Source organism: Rhea americana, unplaced genomic scaffold (assembly GCF_003343005.1).
Source record: "Rhea americana isolate MKP2758 unplaced genomic scaffold, rheAme1 scaffold_589, whole genome shotgun sequence".
Classification (NCBI taxonomy): domain Eukaryota; kingdom Metazoa; phylum Chordata; class Aves; order Rheiformes; family Rheidae; genus Rhea; species Rhea americana.
Window position 1 is genome coordinate 37204 of NW_028186744.1, and position 21245 is coordinate 58448.

At 45.4% G+C, this 21245-nt stretch overlaps 1 protein-coding gene across 1 annotated transcript in view; it reads left to right on the forward strand.

Moving 5' to 3' along the window:
• The first annotated feature begins 54 nt into the window (after positions 1–54).
• The window catches only part of WDR90 (WD repeat domain 90), a 35987-nt gene continuing 14796 nt past the window's right edge, over positions 55–21245 (forward strand). Inside the window, exons 1-26 of the mRNA XM_085319418.1 lie at positions 55–138; positions 758–934; positions 1481–1619; positions 2749–2919; positions 3968–4091; positions 4982–5049; positions 5908–6017; positions 6967–7197; positions 7943–8005; positions 8346–8414; positions 9064–9174; positions 9437–9582; positions 9919–9976; positions 11775–11893; positions 12123–12284; positions 13167–13291; positions 14443–14559; positions 15101–15336; positions 15795–15938; positions 16522–16648; positions 17958–18088; positions 18634–18795; positions 19457–19585; positions 20168–20301; positions 20398–20435; positions 20942–21061. Coding sequence (XP_085175544.1) covers positions 136–138; positions 758–934; positions 1481–1619; positions 2749–2919; positions 3968–4091; positions 4982–5049; positions 5908–6017; positions 6967–7197; positions 7943–8005; positions 8346–8414; positions 9064–9174; positions 9437–9582; positions 9919–9976; positions 11775–11893; positions 12123–12284; positions 13167–13291; positions 14443–14559; positions 15101–15336; positions 15795–15938; positions 16522–16648; positions 17958–18088; positions 18634–18795; positions 19457–19585; positions 20168–20301; positions 20398–20435; positions 20942–21061 — 3214 coding nt within the window. The 5' untranslated portion in view covers positions 55–135. The remainder of the gene's footprint in view (positions 139–757; positions 935–1480; positions 1620–2748; positions 2920–3967; positions 4092–4981; positions 5050–5907; positions 6018–6966; positions 7198–7942; positions 8006–8345; positions 8415–9063; positions 9175–9436; positions 9583–9918; positions 9977–11774; positions 11894–12122; positions 12285–13166; positions 13292–14442; positions 14560–15100; positions 15337–15794; positions 15939–16521; positions 16649–17957; positions 18089–18633; positions 18796–19456; positions 19586–20167; positions 20302–20397; positions 20436–20941; positions 21062–21245) is intronic.

A 21245-nucleotide genomic window follows, 5' to 3' on the forward strand; every position in this document is an offset into this window, starting at 1 on the left:
GGGTGAAGCCGGGCGCCTGCAGGGCTCCCAGTGCCTGTCTCGGCAGTGTGGCAGAACCCCTACCTGAACGTCTTCAAGCACTTCAAAGTGGAGGAGTGGAAGCGGTCCACGAAAGAGGGGGATGTGACGACCTTCATGGTAACTAACGTGTGCCTGCTCCTCCTAGCTGGTCCCGAAGGCGAGGGCGGGCCTGGCACCCGGCCGTGCAGCCTGCAGGGGAGCCCCCGTCTCCCCGGGCTTGCAGTGACCTGAAGAAATCTCGGACCCTCTGGCTTTGCCTCATCAAAGGGGGAAGAGGTGACCTCTTCTTCCCCTGTCTTTTGCTGGTTACAGCACGGCTTTTGAAGCTGTCTCCAGGGAGCACCTGAGTATCCCACGTGGGCCAAGTGGTGCTGGCTTCCGTTTCACACCTATATCATGTCTGGACTAGCTAAAACATATTGCTTCCTACAGCTGCTTTTCTCAGCCTAGCTGAGAATCTTAGCACTTACCATGAAAGTATTGTACAATATAATGGAAAGGACTCAGATACCTATAAAATACTCCTAAAATAAGTGAGTTCCCTAACGTAAAGCACCAAGGCTCCCCAGCCCTGATGTGCTAGCACCTAACTAGCTGATCTTGGCATACATCTGTGTGAACTAGTACTCTAAAAAGGAAACGGCTATTTGCCTTGACTGGGCAAACTGAAATCCCCCCTCTGTAGTCCTTTTCTCTGTTGCTATGTCCGTGCTGATACCTGCTTTTGTTTCTGAAGGACAAGACACTGAAGGGAACGGTGTTTCGGATCCGAGGCTCCATTCCTGCTAGTAACTACATTCAGCTTCCAAAGACCAGCACGCAGTCGCTGGGCCTCGTTGGGCGTTACCTCTACCTGCTGTTCAGGCCTATGCCAAACAAATACTTTGTTGTGCATCTGGATGTTACTACAGAGGTATGTGATACGGTGCTGTCTGGCTGCTAGTGTAATTGGCCCAGTAACCTGGTTAGAGGACTAAGAGCAGTAGTGGTTGTTTTTATAGAGGCTTGAAGCTGCAAAACTTGGACGTTAGGACATGGGACTGTTTTGTTGCAAGCAAGATGTCTGCTAGGAGTCTTTTATGCTGAAGTTCCCCAGTGTGCTGTAGTAGCCGTTGAACTGGAGTTAAAGGAGAAGGTGCCATCCTTCCCTGAGCTCTTTCCTGTCTGGTTGTCCAGAGAGCTCTTCAGCTCTCAATGTACTTCCAGTGAAAGCTGGTCTTTGTGGTCAGTGGTGATTATTCTGTGCCTGAGATGGTTTCTGTTCTTATGCTATCTCTAGACTCAGGCTTCTGTCATCTTAGGGTCTCTTTACTCAGGGCTGCGTTGGATGAGACAAGAGACTGCTGCTAAATTGCCTAGGCTTGGAGCAGTGCTAGGCAAAGACTGCTTCTCTCTCTGCAGCATTTTCTTGCTTAGGCCACCAGGGTGACTAAAACACCGTGTGTATCTTTGTCCTCAGGACAACCAGGTGGTTCGCATCTCTTTCTCCAACCTATTTAAGGAGTTCAAATCCACAGCTACATGGCTTCAGTTCCCCTTCATCTGTGGAGCACCCAAAGGGTCAATTTATGAGAGCACAGCCAAGACATCTAAGCAAGGTAGAGTACTGCGTGTGGATAGTGGCATCGCCCATGTCACAGTAGAGTGTGTCCTGGCCACATCATGGCCAAAAGAAATTACTAGAAAATGAATTTCATTCAAAAAAGGACTATGTGGATTCAAGGAGGATGAGTACATGGCTGTTGAACAAAGTGGTGTGGATGCACTGTCTTAATCCAGAAGACCCTTAAGAGCTGATTGCTGTAAGCTAGGTGCTATGGCTACTGGGAGGGACTGTTTAGGCATGCCCTGTTCTTAACTGGTGGGGGATGTAATGTCAGGCCAGGTGTGAGTCTGGCCTAAGGCAGTGTGGCTGGTTGTCTGTTCTTTTCAGACTTATGCATTGTGATAGTGAGCTGTGAGGTTCATTTTCCAGTCTCAGATACTCTCTTCTAATTTGCTATTGACAAGTCAAGCCTGGTGGAAATCTTGAGTGTTAAATACCTTTTACTTTAGTTTTAAAGGGCTTTAGCCTTTTTTCCTTTCTACATGCTGCAGAAAGAACCTGGGGACCTCATTGATTCAGGGTCCAAGGAAAAAAGGTGAAGTGCATTAAGTGAATAGTGTTTCCTGCAGTTGTATCAGCTAGGCTAAAACTGACAAGCACAGTCAGTTCTGTAGTTCAGGGTGCTCTGTCATTCGACTGCCATTTGACTGCAGGAAGAGATTCCATCGTGGCATAACGTGGCAGGTTCTGTTGTGTTTGTGTTCTGGCACRAGCATGCAAGCCTGAAGTGCCAGCTGCCACTAAGTCAGTGATCAGAGTGTAGTGGCAATTACTGTCGTAAAGAGACAATTCATCTGAACCACTGAGTTGGGCATATTTCTGATAGATGTTAAACTGTRTGTTCTGAGGCCTCCGTTTGAGGGGCTGAAGATCATAGGTTTATACATGAAAATATGCATATAGTCACAAATCAGCCTGTGTATGCTAGTGTTCATAGAAACGTGCCTCAGAGCAGAATGGTGACTTGCATGAGTGTGTTAAGAGACACCATTGGCCAAGTGCATGCTGTTAATATTATGTTTCCCATTGTGCAAGGACCACGACCCAAGTTTTGTAGTGTCTTCTGTCATGTTCCCTTACTACTCAATGCTGGTTTTGCAACAAGCCRTTTTGATCTCCAGATCTAGTGGGAGCAGCACCTGCCAATGTGCGCTGGACCTGTCTGATGCTTGATCTTCACTACATCCTCTCCATGTATCTCAACCGACGTTACAGCCATCTGAAGAGTGTCAAGCTCTGCTCCAACCTACTTGTGAAAAATCTCTGCACAAGTGACTTGCTGTTTGACCCAAGTAAGGAGCTGAGAGCTTGGGGTGGCATTCARTTTCTTGTGTGATATAAGCCAAGTCTGGATGTAACCTATAGGTCCTTAAAACTACTTTTACAGGCATGATTCCAGCAGGACTTTTAGCCTTAGAGTTCTTAGCCCAGCTTTTCCTGTAGTAATGATAGAAAGCAGAAAGGTCAAAAAACTGGGTGCAATATTAAAAGGTTCCACCTATGCTGGTGAATAAAATCACCCCACCTCTCTGAGAGGAAAGTGTTGTTTCTTATTTTCCATCTGGAAAAGTGAATGATTGGAGAAAAGTTAAATATCTTACCAGCATTAGATTATTGCAGGAAAATAATAAAAAGATGTAACTATACTTCACTTTTCATAAGCTTGTACTATTATTTAACAGAAGAACCTTTTTTTTTAATTTCTTGGATTTTTTTTTCTTTAGTCACTGAAATCCAGAAATCTTCTAACATACTTTTTTTTAAATCTACCTGCTCAGTGCAGCAGAGATACTTCAATGAAAGCCTTTGTTTCTGACTTTTTTTTTTTTCTTTGATACTCGCTGGAAATCTGCCAAAACTGACTGACACTTGAAAGCATCAGTGAGGAACAATCTATAGATGCTCTGTACCATGGAAGAAGTCTCCCAGACTCTGAGGGATTAAAATAAATAAAGATAAAATCTTGAAGACTCATCATTTTCATGAAGTTGCAAATACATCAGGGAAGGAAGAGAAGAAAATCAAAATAGAATCCTATGTGAAACTATAGAAAATAATACCAAACTAAGTCAATTTTTGGTAGAGGGAATTTATGACTTGATACCAAAAGTTTAAGCTCTTGCTTCTTTGGAAGTTGAGAGTTCCAGTAATATTCTTGTGCAAAGATGTATTTGTTATAGGCATCAGGGTACTTCAGTTGTAGTCTTTGTTTTTCAGACGTTTTCAAAGAGGGAAATTGCTGTTTGTTTCTGTGCCCTTCAAGAAACACAAGATTCAGCCACCTCCACAGGCTCCTTTGGACCTTGGAGAACATAGTTTTTCTGTCTTGTGTGCTACCAGGTGTGACTTTCTCTGAAGCCCGACAAGCTAACTTGGCCTGCCATGGTATGTCTCCCATGCCCCGGGAAATGGCATTCCCTGTGCCAAAGGGAGAGAAGTGGCATGACCGCTACGACTATATCAGGTATACTTGCTGAACACTACTTTTGACATCGCTGGAACTTTTTGATCTCTGTTTTTTCGGGTAGATCAACATGTGTAGGAAAGCAGCAGAGTTAAAGCCAGCTAAGGAGTGTCAGCTTTGTACAAAGTGGGACCCTAGTTAAACCATTCTGTTCACCTCAACTCTAGTGCTAAAATGTTGTGAGCACATCTATGGTCTGGGTTTAATTGGCGATTGCTGATATTTTGGGGCAGGCAAAAGGCCTCATGAGTTTTCAGTCRCAGAGCACTTTCTGAGCCCCAGGCCTGTAAGGTGATAACAGTTAACACCAGGCCTCTCTCTCAACAGAAGGGTGTTGGAGCTGGGCCCTCTTTGCTGGGATTGCTTCTGTGGCTAGCTTAGCTAAATGTAAGCTTTTTTCCTTGATGGCTCTTCCTAGGGAACACTTCAACTTCTTACTATTTCTCTTGTGCCTTAAAAGGTAGGCTTACAGTGGATACTAAGCTGTCATCAGCCTTAGTGCCTCATCAGGCAGGCAGACATAGGTGTACCTTCCTCAGCAGAAGCACAGCTTTAGTGCTGTGATCCCATCTGTGCTGAAGTTTTTGCCAGATAACTGGGTTGGCCATAAATTGCAGCCCATCACAGTCAGCAGCATAGCAGCAGTACTTAAAACGTACCGTGTAGACCTGAACCCTGAAAACAAATGCTGTAGATGAGACAAAGGAGATGCTTTAATATCCTTGTGTCTGGGGGAGGAGGGAGTGAGAAGGGAGATTTTGCAGGAGTCAGCCAGCTGAATCTGCTTTTGTGAAGAGGCTTTTGTGCCAGASAGTTAGTTATCAAATAGGATTTCTGGGTTCCTGTGCAAAATCCTAATTAAAAGGTGCCTTTCCTCTGATTTTGTTCAGGTTTCCATCTGATGGGTCCAAATTGCCATATGACTCGATCCAAAAGAGCTGTTCCAGTCCTGCAACAGGTAGGAAGGCTGGAGTCAGTGAGCTGAGGCTGGGCCAGGCCCTTGSTGTATGCCTGAGCAGTGTGCCACTAGCTTCTTGGGCTTAGTCTGAGGTATTGTCTGACTCCTGTGTGTTGTCCAGAGCCCTTCGTATTAGCCATTTACATAAAGCTCTCCAACAACACCTCCCAGAGGTTTAGAAACACTTGAGAGAGGCCCTGCACTTTGCAGAAGACAGATCGTCCCCCGAGGAGCTGGCTGAAGTACCTGTATTTGTTACTTAGAAGTGCTGGGAAGTTTTAAAAGATGATCAGAGCAAACACCTTTTTTGACTAGTGAATTTTGATGAGTCTTTTCAGGAAGCTGGACTGTGGATCCTATTACAAAATCATTACTGAGCAGGCAGCCCTTAGTGAGTCTCCTGGGGTTGGAGTCGATTCCCACCTCCTTCCTGACCTAGGGCAGCAGATCTGCAGGGTGTTTTTTCTGTTTCGTAACTGTTGTAACATGTAGTTTCAGCTAGTGCCTCATCGGGGACTTGGATGGAGTTTTCRTTGCGGTTTATTCCCATGCCTTTCTAGATTCCAAGAGCAGCTGCCTGTTTCCTGATGCAGAGGTTTTCCAGGTGCTCTTGACCTGCAGATAAAAATAACAAGAACAAAAAACCCATGGAGCTTATTGCTTACAGTAGGCATACCGAGTGTAGAAATGAGTCTGTGTTTTTCTGTTATAGACCATTCTATGTTCCTTGTTTATTGCTAGACCTTTTTTTAAAAGGAAGAATAAGAAGTTGAATGAACTGGCAGTTATTTACTCCATGTAGGAGTAGGTAATAGGTCAGAGGGTTACAGAGTCCAACCCTCTCCTCTTGTGAGCCAGGTGGCCAAGGTTTGGAAGATGCGGATCACCAGCTGCCCCAGCCGGTAACACTTACAAAAGCAGTCCGTGACCGTCTGTCCCTCATCCAGCAGATAACCAGTCCCAAAGCTGTAAGTATGCCTTGGAGAGAAAGTGCAGCTTCTTCCTTTCTGCYTTATGGCGTTTTTCATACCTGTCTTGCCTTTTAGTTTCTTTATTTAGGATGTACAAACTGCTTTTTGTCATTCACAGCCTTGTCTGGGCATGGTCTGTTGACCACAGCTCGCCAGTTAATGGCTTTGTGCTTCAGTCTGACATAGCACAGAAGAAAGACCGGATAAATGCCAAGTACTTTGTGATTTCTAGTCTTCTATCCTCCACATCTCCGCTGAGGCAGCAAACAGTTTTTYTTCAAATTATTGATATGAATTAAGGACTTTATCAAGTGCCCTTAGGATGTCTCTAGCATAGCAGCACACAAAATCCAGATTGTTGGGAGTGCAGGCAGCTGTCCCTAGCCACTGAGTTCTCCTTCCCTGTTGCTAGTGACACAGGCACTGGTGTTTGGACCCTTTCTTACCAGAAAGGTAGTAAAGGTGAAGGAGAGTGATAGGCTTTTGGAGAGAGGGACTGGGGAAATCTGTGCTGCTTATGCTGTGGAGGAGAAAAAAATAAATGCAACCATTTGCTGTCCTGAGTCAGGATAAACCAAGTTAGCCAGTAGCTTTCAGCTTCCTCTCTGCAAGGTGGAGAGGCTGTTAAGAGCTGGATTTTCCCTTGGGTTTTAGTTTTTCGGCTAGAGGAGTGTAACTGTTCATGAACAATACTGGAAACYCAGGGAGACTGTCTGGTTAACATACCTGGACAAGTTAGTTACCTCTAGTTAGGTGACAGGAATGCTCTCCCTCCACATTACTCTATCGTTTGTATCCCCACATTTCTCGCATACATGAATGTTTGGTGCTTTTATAAAGAGTCACTCAGGAATAATGCTGGTTTCTCCCTGTCTCTCCCTTTGCAGTGGGTGTAAGAAGATGGGAGGGAAGTCAGATCTGTGTCTGAGGCTTTGTTCTTTCTCAGATGCCACGTCGGTGTCCTCTAATTACAAAAAGCATTCCTGAGGTTCACCTAAAAGCCCCAGGACCTCTGGAAGTCATGCATGCTGGGGAGCAGGAGGTAAACAAAGGGAGACTACAAGGTGCTGGTGACTCTGCTGGGCAGTCGCCAGCAGTCACTGATGGCAGTATTCACGTGTATGCTCACAAGACAAGCGAACGAACTACCCGTGCTGTCAACACTAGCTTGGAGGAGGTAGGTGAAACACTGAGGAATCACAGCAGCCTAATCCTGTGCTTCATACTTGGCACAACTCTGCATTCTGTCTGTTTGGTAGTGATTCTTGTTAGTGCTTCCCTTTCGTTTGGTGGTCTTGTGACTTTAATCGCAGGATGTTTTTGTAAAGAGGAGAGTGGACTTTACCCTGAGCTCTCTGGGCTTTGGGCACAAGCTATTTTGATTCCTGTATGGAGGACTCCTTCCCAAGCTAGATCCTCAGTCAGCATATGTCACTAGCATAGTGGGGCCAGTTTTTCCAGCTTCAGATCTTTCCAGTGCCTTTTGCTGTGTCTTGTGGGACTGAGTGAAACACTAGCCTCCATTTGGCACTCTTATCACGCCTGCATATGTGCAGACCCTCATAATACTCTGGGAATGCTGAGACGTGTGTGTGTCCATCCTAGTTGCTGGGACTGTTTTGGGATGTAGGGAGCACAAGACTGGCATCCAAACARCTGAAGGCTTGCTTGGATAAGGTAGCTTTGGGACATTTATGGCTGATGCATGTGATGCTTTTCAGCCCAGCAGAAACAGCAGAGGAAACAAAAGCTTCAGGCTGGAATTTCAGTTAATGTCAATCCAGTCCTGTTGCTGAAATTATTTTTTCTGATTTAAGTTCTTCCCACTAGTATCCTGTATTTCTTGAAAGATGGACCATATGTCTTGTTTAGAGATGAATGCACTGACATAAAACCAATAATGTGTTTACTGATTTTTCTAGAGTGTATACACAACGGTCGCTGGACCAGATGTGCTGTCTGGTAGGAGAGCCTCTCACTGCAGGGTAAGATAACAGATCTTCCCATAGCATCAGCCTGCTCTCTAAGAATTTTTCGGACATTAGGAAGATCTGTTTATAACCCTCTTAGCCTAAGCAGCAGAACTTCTTAAAATAGGATGTCAGAAGATCCCAGTTCCAATTTGCTTTCAAGTTGGATTTCTGGCTGGTCAAATACTTTAAAACTATCCTCTTAATGGGAGAGAATTCAAAGCAGTCTCTGTGCTTCCAAGAGAAACTAGAAATGGGGGCAGAGTGGCCCAGTAGTCCAGAAGAATGTGGTAGAGCGGTTAATGATCTGGCCTTATTCCTGCAGTGTGACAATGCTGTCTTTTTTTTTTCCCAGAGGCTTTTACCGGATCCAATCCTGAAGCTGAGGATGATTATTGGCTTTGGAGGTTGCAGCACCAAATGGGTCAGTAACTGAAAGAGTTTAGGGATTTTATCTGTAATCACATSACTAAGATACTGATTTTTCAGGGGCATAGAAGGCCATTAAGTGCTAAAATTCCTTTACTGTTTGATGGGAAAAGGACCACATAACAGATGAGCATGACTGTATATTTGGATGTAGGTCTTCCACTRTTCCAGTAGTGAATCAGGTGCCCTTTTAGATCTCATGTTCTGCATTTTAACATGTCTTGTGCCTTTAGAACCTGGTTTGCTGGAGTCTAGAAAAGGACTATGGTTTGGGTTGTTTCCATGTGGGACTTTGCTTTCCGAGATCCCAACCTGTGGTCTGTGTTAGAATAAAGAAGGGGTCTTTTTGATTCATGCAGTTCAAGGCTCTGGCAATAACATTATTTTCCATGTATCTGCAGTGCATATACAAGATGTGATTTGGGTGGTAAATTCACTGAATTAACTAGGACATCAGCTGGGCTCTTTGTTTTCCATTGCTGGTTAGAAGCATACTTAGATGAGAGCAGTCCTTTCACCTGCACGTTTGCAGCACATCTTCAAGTCTCCCCGCATGTCTAAGAAAGCTCTGCYGATCCAGTCTAGGAACTGGGTCACCCCTGTGGGATCTCATCCTCCCTCTCGTTCTCACATTTGTTCTGCAGGCACTGTGGACTCAGAATAACTCTGCAGTGGTCTACCCCTGCCATGCTGTTATAGTGACCATGCAGATTCAGACTGGAGAACAGAGGTTCTTCATTGGACATACAGATAAGGTAAATACAACTATCCTTACAAAGGCATACCACAGTGCTGTACTTGCCAATACCTGAGAAGTGGATATCTCTCTGCTGCTCCTGTCCAAAGCGCTATGGTAAAGCATCAACTCCGACTGTGAGGAGGCTGTGAAAAGTCCAGCTTGGGCCCTTGCATCCAGAGCGGGTTTCAGGAAGAGCCTTGGCTCAGCRGCAGCAGGATTTAACCACCTGTCTCGGTTTTCCCAAATGTTGGACACCTCTAACCTGATATTTCCCACAGGTGTCAGCACTGGCATTCAATGGAAACAGCACCTTGCTGGCTTCTGCACAGACAGGCCCCTTGAGCGTTGTGCGCCTCTGGGAATTTCCAAAGGGGAACTGCTTGTCAGTATTTAAAACTCATGTCCGGTCACTCACATCCCTGAGGTAGGTTTCAGCCTTGGAGCAATGTGTGAGGGAGCAGGAAATGAGACCAGGGATGCATTTGGGTGGGCTAAGTGTTGCAATATGGCAACTTCTCTGTGCTATGAGTGCATGATAAAATAGGGCTGATTTATAGCTCTCCTTTGGCTGCATTGTGTTTATCACCAAGACCTGCCGGCAGTTACTCCAGAACAGCTGCTATACTGCCAGCTTGCTCCCTAATTTATCCCTCAGGACTTACTATCTCTCCATATCCTCAGCTTGTCTCATTTTTATTCTCCACTAAGGTGCACTTGGGCCATGAGATACTGGATTTCACTGAGTGTCTTGTTCTTGCAGCTTTTCCTACAGTGGAGCAGTTCTTTGTGGCATTGGAAAGGATGGACATGGCAAAATGGTGAGAACTAAAACTTCTGACTTTCTGGAGTTTTTTTTATTGTGCAGAACAAGTGTCACAAGATACCTGCTCTCTTAGATTACGTAGTTATTCTGCAGACAAACTGCTGGTATGGGCTTTCCRAGACGTAGTGACTTTCAAACGTTCTTAGGAAAGACTTCTCACTGTGGATAAAAAGAGATCTCATTTTCATTAGTTGATGAGAAAATACTTTTCTTCTGTCAAATATCTGTGTGTGTTTAAATGCGTATTCCCCAGCTGGAAGGCAATAAATGATTCCTAAAGTAACTTGTGTGGAGACCTGCTAAGATTGACCTTTACGCCTATTTCTGTCTTCTGGTTTATGGTCCCAGCTAGACTACCAAGGCAGCTGTGCAATTCCACATGTATCCTGTGGGGATCACTGTAGACTAACATACATCGTTTCCTGGTATCCCTGCAGCAGTTCTGGCCCACCTGGCTGAAGGTGACACATGTTTGTGTGGCATTTCAAGCTGGAAGGCTTGAAAGCACTTAGTGGAAAAATGGGCATTGAAATGGGAGATTCAGGACTGGAGCCCAAAACCCTTTTGTACAGCATCTAGGGCAAGCAAGGCAGATGTGAAGTTAAACCTTTCAGTTCTGAGCATTGCAGACATTGTGTTTTGAAAGGGATGCTGGGGCACTCGAGCTACCACCCACTGATGTAGCTAGGGGATGACGCAGATCCTGCATGTAGTAGTCAAAAATAAAATTGTTTTGTGGGACTTAAGGTTTTACTTTATCTGTATAGCTGTTTTCATCTAGTAATCCGTTACAGAGAACTAGTAATATGTTAGCTGTGCTATTGCTAACTGCATACAACCTGCAGGAAAAAACAAGCAGYCACAGAATTGTTCCAGCTTTTTTGCAGCACAAAGCAACTGTTTTATGTTCAGGCTAGGGGTGTGAAGAACTGAAATTCTGGGTGAGGGGAGGGAGGAAGGCAGAAATCAACCAGCTGAGAGCAGCACTTGGGCTAGGCAAAAGGATGTGACCGTGGGAGGTGCTGTAGGAATATTCAGGAGCATTTCTCCTAAGGTGACACCTGGCAGCGCAGACCTGCTGAGGCTGAGCTGAGTCTGTTGTTTAACACTGTCCTAAAAGAAAGAGTATTGAATCACTTGCATTTCTTCAGTGTTCTTTCTGTTTCCTTTGGGGATGACATCCCCAAGTCCTTGTCAGTCCCCCTTGTCAAAAGCCTGCAGAGACCACCTCATGAGGTGGAGTGAGGCTCTGTGCACATCCCTGGATCAGAGGATCTATTACCACTGCTTTCCTGCATAGGCTGACTTTTGTTGCCCCTTGGGATGGGTGTCACAAGCAAGCAAGATTGGAACTGAGCAAAGTGCTTCAAGAACCAATGCAGCAAAGGAGAGGAGTACAGCTGGACACATTCTACCTCCAGGTTTTGCAGAACATCTTAGCCCTAGTGTTGCTCTTATAACTGAGGAGGCACAGTTTTCACTGTTCTGTGTGCAGCTACTGCATTTTCTTTCCAAATGTGAGCCTCGTTGCCAGGCAGCTCTGGGATATAGAACCTGTAATTATTGATGACAGACAAGTATATTGCAGTAAAGGTTTGCCAAACTGTTTGGACTGTCCTGAACCCTCCACGTGAGAGGCTTTTTACCCTCATTCAGCTCTGTAATCAGTACTRTGTGCACAGTCCCAGAGCGTGGTCTCCCATATGTGCAAATGTTCACCTGCTCTCGTGAAGAACTTGCTGGCAGGGCTTCCACATTTCAACAGCTCTACCACCACTGTCTTCTTTCTTCAGATGGTCATAGTGTGGAACACTGCTCAGGTGACCCGTGGCAGAGAGGTAGTTGTGCTGGCCAAAGCACACACAGACGTGGACATCCAGACTTTGAAGATTGCTTTTTTTGACGATACCAGGTAGTGTGCGAAGAAAACCTAAATTAACAGTGCAAGATTTGGCACTGCTCTAGGGAGGCTCATGACACTGCTGCAGTTCAGGCTTGCGGGCACAAGGCACTGCTGTTCGCATTCCTGTTTTCCRTTCTCACTATCAGCATACCTCAGTCTGCTTCCCTTAGAGCATTAGCCTTTTGCCAGGGGCTGAACAAACCCTTCCCAGTTCTTCATACGGTCTCTTGTGTAACAGGATGGTGTCGTGTGGCAGGGACAAYGTGAGGCTGTGGCGAGTGCGGAGTGGAACGCTGCGCTCGTGTCCTGTGAATCTGGGCGAGTACCATTCCCTGGAGTTCACCGATCTGGCCTTCGAGGAGGGGCACTCAGCGGAGCGGGAGCCAGAGGACCGCACGCTGTAAGGGGCTGCTGGGGTSTGCCTTTGCCTTATCCTTTCAGGGCAGCCTGCCAGGATGGAGCTCTATGGCTTTCTGTTGATGAGTGGAGGAGGCCACATGCAGCCATGACCTTGACATCCTTCTTTCCCCTCCTTTCTAGGACCACAGAATTTTGTTTGGATTTTCTCTGCAGCATGCAAGTGCCTCATGCAGCTGGAAAAGCCTCTACCCTCCCTCAGCGTGCCTCACTTCACAAAAGAAATTCAAATACTTTGCAGAATAGCACAAGAAGTGGTTCTTTCCTCTTCTGTGTCCTATTGATGTTTTGACAGTCAGGTGTTTAGTGATTCTCTATTCCTGCTTGAAACTTGTGGTTAATTTTCTGTTGGCAGTGGGAGGAGTATGGTGTAACATATCCTCTTGTATATAGACAAATGCACACTTTTWAGTGTTATTTTAAATCATCAAACTGAGGCTATTGTTACCATCATACATTGTTCCAAAAACACATAACTGTCAGCTCATATGACCTCTGCCTTCCTCCACAGGCTATGTCATATGGCAGACATAATTTTCTTTTTGAASTCCACACTGAACTTTTAGCCCTCTCTGATTAGTATTTCAAAGGGGCAGAAGAAAAATAGGGAGCTCCAGCTTGCACCATTGGTTGTAGATTCCTAGGCTAGCTCGTAAGAAGTCACCCTTGGACCCCTGGTTAACCTTTTATGTTATTATGAATTGGAATCGCTTTTCATCAGGCAGACGGAGCTTATCAAGTTATTCTCCGCCTCTTGACTAAAGCATGCTGAGACACACTGTAAACCTAGGGGTTTTACAAAATGATGTTTGTACAGTTCATCTTATCCTTCAGATACCAGAGTAGAGGTCTTTGTCCTTTCCAGCTTTGTCTGCAGCAAGAGCGGTCACATACTGGAAATAGACTACAAGAATGTCTGCATCAGAAGTGCCCGGCAGCTCCTGCCATCCCAGCCCTGTCACCAGCAAGAAAAACAAACCTGCAGTGCAGGTAGGGGTGTGAGGAATGTCTCCTGGCGTGAAGAAGTGAGCTGGCATGGGATCAGCTCAAGAATGACCAGGATCAGAAATGATTTTAAACAAATTTTTTGAAAATAAACCAGCTATTTAGCTACTGCTAAAGATTACTTTGGCTTGATTAGATCATTGCTAGCTAACTATTTTCCTCTTAAGTACTGCAATAATCTTAGTACAGCAAAGTGTCATTTTAAGACAGAATATTGGCATTTTAAATGCTGATTGCTCTTTCAAAGAAACACTGCTTTTAGAAACATGAAACAAGGTCTTAATTTGCTGACAGGAATCTTATGCAGAGATGTAAAAAGAGCTAAGCAGATCAATGAAAAGATAGATCTTGGGGATTTTTCATTATTCAGCCTGTGTGAAGTGTTTGGGAATTCTTTGATGCTTATACTAAATAGTACAACTTTCAGCTCTTCCATTGATTTTAACAGCAGGAAGAATTCACTTTCAAGTGTGATTGTTCTGGTATCTTAAAACTTAGTGCAAGTTGAACTAATTAATCTAGAATGTGCCTCTTTGAGAGGTGTGTAATTCCAGTTCCCTCTTCATAGGTGATAACATGACTAATAGAAGATTAAACATGGTCCCTGGGTTCCTCAATGGCAGCATTGCTTGCTGTATCCGGTGCTTTCACCAATGGACTTTGTGCCAGAATGAAAAAGTCAGTTGCTTTCCCAGTTTCTGTAGACAGTTACCCACGCTTATTCTTCTCTCTCACTTCTCACTGTGCTGCAGAGAAGATTTGAAACATGAAAGAAAACAGTGTTGTATCCCAAGCAGCTACCATAAGACATGTGTTACCACAAGATCGTATTCAAACTAAATGTGTGGCACAATTTAAAAAGTGGAAAGAGTAGAGTTGCAGTGATGATAAACAAATGTACTGGAGGAGGGACCGGGGATCAAATAGATTCTGAACTCTTAGAAGGGGTAGATAAGATTTTTCCATAGAGGTAACTTACATTGTCATTTACAGTGGGATTTCTTGCATCTTTTTCTAAGATGTTCAGCTGCTGGTGCAGGTGAACTGTTGAACTCTGCTCTTGGATGGGGGCACTCCTAGTTGTGTTTTCTTGTTTCTTCCAGTGACCTAGGTAGCTTTGTTTTCTGGGTTTTCAGGCCCTGGGATTGCTATAAACAGTATTAGTGTCTCCTCAACATTCTGTGCCACGGGATCAGAAGATGGTTATCTGCGGCTGTGGCCACTGGACTTCTCTGCTGTCATCTTAGAGGCAGGTGAGTAACCTGGGACTTGTGCTTCTGAGTTCCATATCTGTATCAACCTGTTCCTATGAAACAAAGACTCCACTGCAGTGCTTCTGAAGCGATTCTCATTTATGGGTGCATTTTTATGCCTTCTGTAGTCTAGTCTTGGGGTGACTATCTTGGAAGTTGTCACCTCAAGGACAATTAATTCATGTTCATTCTTGTGAGTTYGAGGAGATGGATGGGAACTCCTGGATAAGAACAAGCAGTCCAACTTGATTTCTATGCTCTTATATCCGGGGTTCCTCTATCCAGTGAGAAATTAGAGAAGTCAAACAGTTCTTCCCTCTGAAACAAACAGCATTACAGCAGAGCCCAGGAACYTCTAGAAAGAGCACAGGTTAACTTGTCGCTAAACTGAAACCTCCAAGCATTTAGTCTTGAGGTCATGTAGGATGTTCATTCCTGTGGGCAGTACTTTCCTAACTGTGAATCTGTTTCCATAGCTTTGATCCAGATGCTTCTCTTTCTTTTTCCTGGGCGGTGTGCTGACTGGTGTGTCTTTCCCCAGAGCATGAGGCTCCAGTGAGTTCTGTCTGCATCAGTCCAGACAGCCTCAAAGTTCTGTGCACAACCACCACTGGGAATCTGGGTTACCTGGATATAGAGTCTCGAGACTATAACACCCTCATGCGCTCTCACACGGATTCTATTTTGGCATTTTCTGTGGAGGGAGTTCGGAAGCAGATGGCAACAGTCTCTCAGGATAACACCATCCGAGTCTGGGACCTCATGACCATGCAGCAGGTAGGTGAGGAGAGAGTTATCAGGTATCATAGATTTCTTAAGTTTGCCTTGTCTGTGTTCAGTTGAGTTATCAAAGTTCTGCTGTTCAAGAGCTCTTAAATGTCCTGCCTGAGGTGTGGGGTTTAACGTGGATAAGAAATCCTTCCGATGTGTGGAGTTCTGAGACATTTAGCTTAATGTATAATTTGGCCTTAGTTTCTGAAGGCATAATTAAACAAAATAATAATCCTCCGTCTCTTGAATGTTGCTAGTTAACACAGGACATAATACCTGAAGGATTTATCCAAGTCTCCCTGAAGACTAGACTTCCCTGGGCTTTAGGGGCAGCCACGCAGGATTAGATTTGCATTGTGGGAACAGGCTCACAGTGGAGTCTGAGATTGTCTTGCTGTGTTACATATGCCTGCCAGGTACTGATTTATCCAGCTTTGTGCCTGGGATATGTCTCTTCCCTGCAGCTGTATGACTTCACAGCTGCAGATGAAATGCCATGTGCTGTGGCCTTTCACCCTACTCAGCAGATCCTTGCCTGTGGCTTTGACAGTGGGATGGTGCGAGTCTTCAGCTTGGCTGCCTCTGATCTCCTAGTGGAACACAAGCAAGTATTCGCAGTGGCAGTTGTACCCACGCGTGGGGGTAACTGCCGAGTGTCCTGGCAGCAGGCACACTGATCTTGGAGGTGGGCCTGTGCTGGAAAGGTAGTTTTCTTAAGCTCGACAATCCKCATGTCTCAGTTGGGTGGTTTTCAAGCAGGAAAGCCTGGTGTGCCAAGGCTTTGGGTGATAAGAATGTAACCTCAGAAACCTATAAGAACTTTGTTTGAGGACTTACCAGCTGAGAAATGCCTAGAGGTGGGTAGGGAAGGGGCTGGGGAAAGAGACAGTTGTCCTGGGGGTTAGCTGGAAAAGAAGCACTTGTGAGCCTTGGCATGGGAAATGGAGGATGCCCCAAAGGGGGGGTGAGCACATCCCATCCAGGGGCAGCAAGGCCGCTGCACTTGCTGCTTAGTTTTCCAAAAAGCTGGAGTATTGGTTGTCCTGGACTGCTGCAGGCAAAAACAGTGGGGTTCTCCTCCTGTCTCCAGTTAAGTTCATTGCTAAGGTGCTTAACTATGTTGCATTGATGTTGCTACTTTTTTCCTCTCCTCTACCCCACCTTTCTTGTTTTCCCTCTTTTTCTAGGCAGCATCGTGCTGCTGTCACTGGTCTGACCTTCTCTCCAGATGGCAATTTCATGTTCAGTTCCTGTTCACAGGGAACTTTGGCTCTTTACAACTCTGCGGTACAAAAAAGCCATGTCCTGAGAGTCTTGGGTAAGGCTTTGGAGTTGTTGTGAGGTGACTTTTTTTATTTATTAAATAGCACAGACATCCTACCCCAAAGTCAAACAAGACACAACCTACTGAGGGAGAGTGATTTTCTGAAGGCTCTTCTGAGCTGTGTCATTAGCATTTATATGATGTGTGGTAGCAAATCTTAGTGACTGTTAACCCTTCCATACCAGCCCTGATTCAAAAGCTTTCAAATTGCTTGGTGATTCAGTTTTGTGAATGGACTGGAATTGCATAGACCTGCCTTTTTGGATCTAGATTCAACCATATATTGTTTAGAAACAATACAAGCATAAAGTGTTCATACTTATTCATGGCCAAGCCCCAACTCTTTGAGTTTTGTGTATGTGCAGTTTGATTTGTTTAAGCTGGATCACTTCCATAATCCTGCCTGTAGCACAGCCACACAGAGTTTTGCTGATAAATTGAGAAGGCAAGTGCTGCAGGCAGGGGTGAGCAGTGCAAGGGGCAAGGTAATTTTGAAATATTAATGTCACGGTTAATTTACGCTCTTTTTGAAATTAGCTGTGGCAGCACAGGGAGGCTTAGACAGAGAAAGGGAGCGCTGTTATGCAGTTCATTATACACAGAGGAAGAGCCTGCCCCAGTGAGTATGCAAAGKATGTGGAAAAGGAATAAGGGCTCAGAGAAATCAAAGAACTTGTCCAAAATCACCCAAGTTTGGTGTCAGTGCTGCAACTGGAACTTAGTACTTTGATTCTGCTCCAGCCTCAGTGTTGATCACTAGCTATGTTCCCAGGGTCATAACAGCGGTAGTGGAATAGATACAGAGCAATCGCTTTGATTTCTGTGATTCTGTGACCTTTGGATCTATCCACCCATTAGAATGACATCAGGGTAGTGGGGCTCTGCAGTGACTTCATTCTGTGTGGGGTTCAGCCACTCATGCTCTAGCTGCAAATTCACATGTATAGCTGCTTGTCACAGCTTCCTGTACTGTTAAAAAATAAACACTTATATCCATATTATTGCAATTACTTTCTTTCTGCCTTCCTTGAATGTACCACGTGCTCAGACAGCTTACAAACCGTATATCTAGACCTTGTCTTTGAGGTGGTTCTCTGCACACTTTGGATGCTGCAGATGACATTTCTGGCATCTTCCACAACAGAGGTTGCTTCTTTCTGAGGCCAAAACATTAATCGAAGGCTGACTGAGAGGCAGGAAAAACTGCAGCTACCACGTCAGCAACAGCATCACAGAATGAGCTGGCTGTAGCATGTTRTCTCTCTTCCTCTCTTCACTCTTTCTCTGTTCCTGTGGTCCCCAGGTAACGTGGTGGTCCGGAATGCTGGGAGTGGTCCTGATGCCTTGGTGCTTAGTGAGGACAGCCGTCTCCTGGCCTTTGTGGGTCCTACTAAGTTTATTGTGACCGTGATGGAGGCCWGCTCCCTCAATGAGGTACCTACCACATTTCTTCACGTTCCTGTGGGAGGCTGGGGAGAGGGGAACACTGCAGGGTGATGCAGAATGGGAGAGGAAATTCCTATAGGTTGTATTAAATAGAAATTAAATGAGATAGATCAAGAGCCTTGTGCACCATCAGTGTTGGAGAAGGCCCTTTACTGCACAGCAGATGCTGGTTTGAGGTGCTTATAATGAGGTTTGTTTTCCATTCTGGGAGGTGGAAACAGTAAATTCAAGGTTTCTTTTCCTCCAACTTCATACTGCTCTGGAAAGATAATTAGGAGAACGGCTGTGTGGACAATCAATTTTGTACCCTCTTCTTGAGCTACCCTGCTGGGTAAGGGGGACATACTTGGCCTGTACCCTGCAGCCTCTTATTAGACAGCTGGCTGGATTGTGGGAAAGAAAAGAGCTTGGGGACTCCATGGCTTCTGTTGAGAGAGCCAAGGGAGAAATCTTTGAGRCTGCCCAGTAGCTGTTTTTGAGGCTTCCACAGTATTTGCTCTAGGACRTTTGTTCAGTGGCTCCTTGTTTCACAGCTGCTAAAGGTGGATGTCAGCATCTTTGATTTGGATAGCACAGCCCTGGACTCTGCAGTGAGGATCTGCTTTGCTCCTGTGTCTCAACGCCAGCTCCTGGTATCCACTTCTTCCAGTAAAATCCTTGTGCTTGATGCAAAAAGTGGACGACTGGTGCGAGAGGTAGGGCACTATGAAATTCCTACACTGAGGTATTTACCCATCTTGCTTTGATAGTTCATGTCGGTGTGGGAGGATGAATGGGAGAAGAGATTGTCCTGGAGTTCACAGGTTCTGAAGAAAAACATGACTGACAAGTGGATAGCTATCCTAATGTGGTCATGCTCCAGGTGAACCTGAATTTGTCTTTATTATCCATGCTGTCATTTTGCTGAAGAATAAGGGCACAATAAATTGCTAAAGACACTTAAAGCAAACGTGTTCCATTACACCGCAATTGATTAGGTGTGCATATAGGACTGGTTACCCTATCTCACTGGTGGGCTAGTGAAATACCTGAATGAGCCCACCAGAGCATTGGAGATGATCTGACTCTCTCCTAGTGAATCTGTTCAGTCACAGTGTATTTAGTTCGTCTGCAATCTTCATACACCTTGTGATGTAGAAGAAACTACAGACCTGTGTCAGGAATGTTGAGCATCTCTGGCTCGTGTTGTTTTAAACTACTTTTTCACTAGAGACCAAAAGTATTCCCCTTCATTCTCCTCCATTCAATGAATCTGTCTTTTCTTGGGGCTCAGGCAGTGATTAGCTTACTGCTGGCAAGCTAGCTCAGTTAATGCGGATGCTGCTGTGTCTTATTGGTGCTGTGTCTTATCCTCAGGTGCCTCCTGTGCACAAGCTGTCCTGCTCTTCCTTGTCACTAAGCAAGGATGCCAGGTACTTGCTCACTGCTGGTGACAAGGTTATCAAAGTGTGGGACTACCAGATGCGCTTTGATATCAACTTCCAGGTACTGCACACAAAGGGAGGGAACAGGGTTGATGTTGCCTACATCTCTCAGTTAATACATTTCTGAATCCCTGGAGGAGAAAGGAGCAAATGCACTTTTGCATGATTTGGCCCAGTGCCCTCAATCCCAATATGTCTCCAATGTGCCCAGCAACTGAGAAATACAGTTGTATTCCCACCTGGAACATTCTAGTAATTACATGCACAGAGCACATACTGGGATTGCCAAATCACTGCACTTAGTGAGAACCTCTGCCAAAGACCAGAGGCAGGTGCAACCTCTGTTTTGGGGACAGAGCTAAGCTGAGAGGAAAATGGCTTGCCCTGGCTTTCAGCAGAAATGAGAGCTAGGATAAGGTTTGGGATTTTCCAACTTCTGCTTGTTTCTTGGGATTGGTGTGGTTAAGATACAGCTCTGAATGTTGGAGGTGTAGTGCTGATCTCTGAGAAGATCCTCTGATGAAGTATTGTAGACAGAAGCTTCCTTCACTGGGTATTCAGGGCAGGGAGTCTTGTAACCACAATCCTAATGGGACAGAGGTGGTTATGGAGTTTGAGAAGTTYGAGACCTCCTCTCTCTCAGGTATACATTGGCCACTCGGAGCCAGTGCGACACGTGGCCTTCACCCCAGACCAAGAGCATGTTGTCAGCGTTGGAGATGCCATCTTCCTCTGGGATTTCCTAGCTCTGTCTGCAGAGGGGTCACCCCCAGCTGTGTAAGTGCCCTGTGCTGGGCARTACTCTCCCCTGCTTCTCTTTACCTCCTGTGCACCACCCCCAGCAGTGTAACTCTGGTYTTGTTGCCTTTCCAGTGTGCATTCTTCTAAGGCTGATCTGCTTCCCAGAGCAGGTGAGTTTGCCTCCTCCCATGAGTGGCACTGGTCAATGTGTTGGCAGCTTTTCCACAGCTGCTCTTCATGGCACAGRATAGTGGTTGGGGGAGTGGATTTTTGGTTCCTTACTTTATAGTGTTAGATAGTGGGGGCTCATTAGCTGATTAGCCTAAGGGACTGCCTCCAATTGACTAGCTCCTCTCCATGAAAGTCTGCCAAGGAGGGGATCTTCTGAGCAAAGCAGCTCTAGGTTTTTGCACTAGGTTTTTCAGTTTTACCTTCTGCCTTTCCCTGCTTCCTATCTCCTGCCTCCATCTCTTCTGTTTCTTTTTTTCCCCTGCCCTCTCTGTCTGTCTCTCTGTCCCTCCTTTTCTTGAAGGACAGAAAATAATGCACTGAGAAGTGGCTCCTCCTGTATAGGAGGAAGTTGGAGAAATCAGTTTGAAGGCATCACCATCAATCACCTCAAGAGGATTTATGGGATGAAGGGAGATATCTCGCACAGAGCATTTTCTTTTCACAGAAAGGAGCTTTGAGAAGCTCAAGGATGCCACTGAGATACCTCGGCAGACAGCTCCTCTGCCATTGTTGTCTTCACCACCATGTCTGGGTGTCGGTTCTGTCCACCAAGTGGGATGTCGTGGTAAGAGGAATTGCTTGCAGGAAAGGGGGAGCTGATTTAGGGAAAACTTCCTGTCTCCAGCAGCAGCCAGTCCATGAGCAGCAGCAATAGTCTCTGTCCCCCAGTCCCTTTTTGTGAGCTGARAAGTGCCACTTCACGTTTCTCTCTCCTAAATTGGACAAAGCCATCCAGAGGGGTGTGTGTT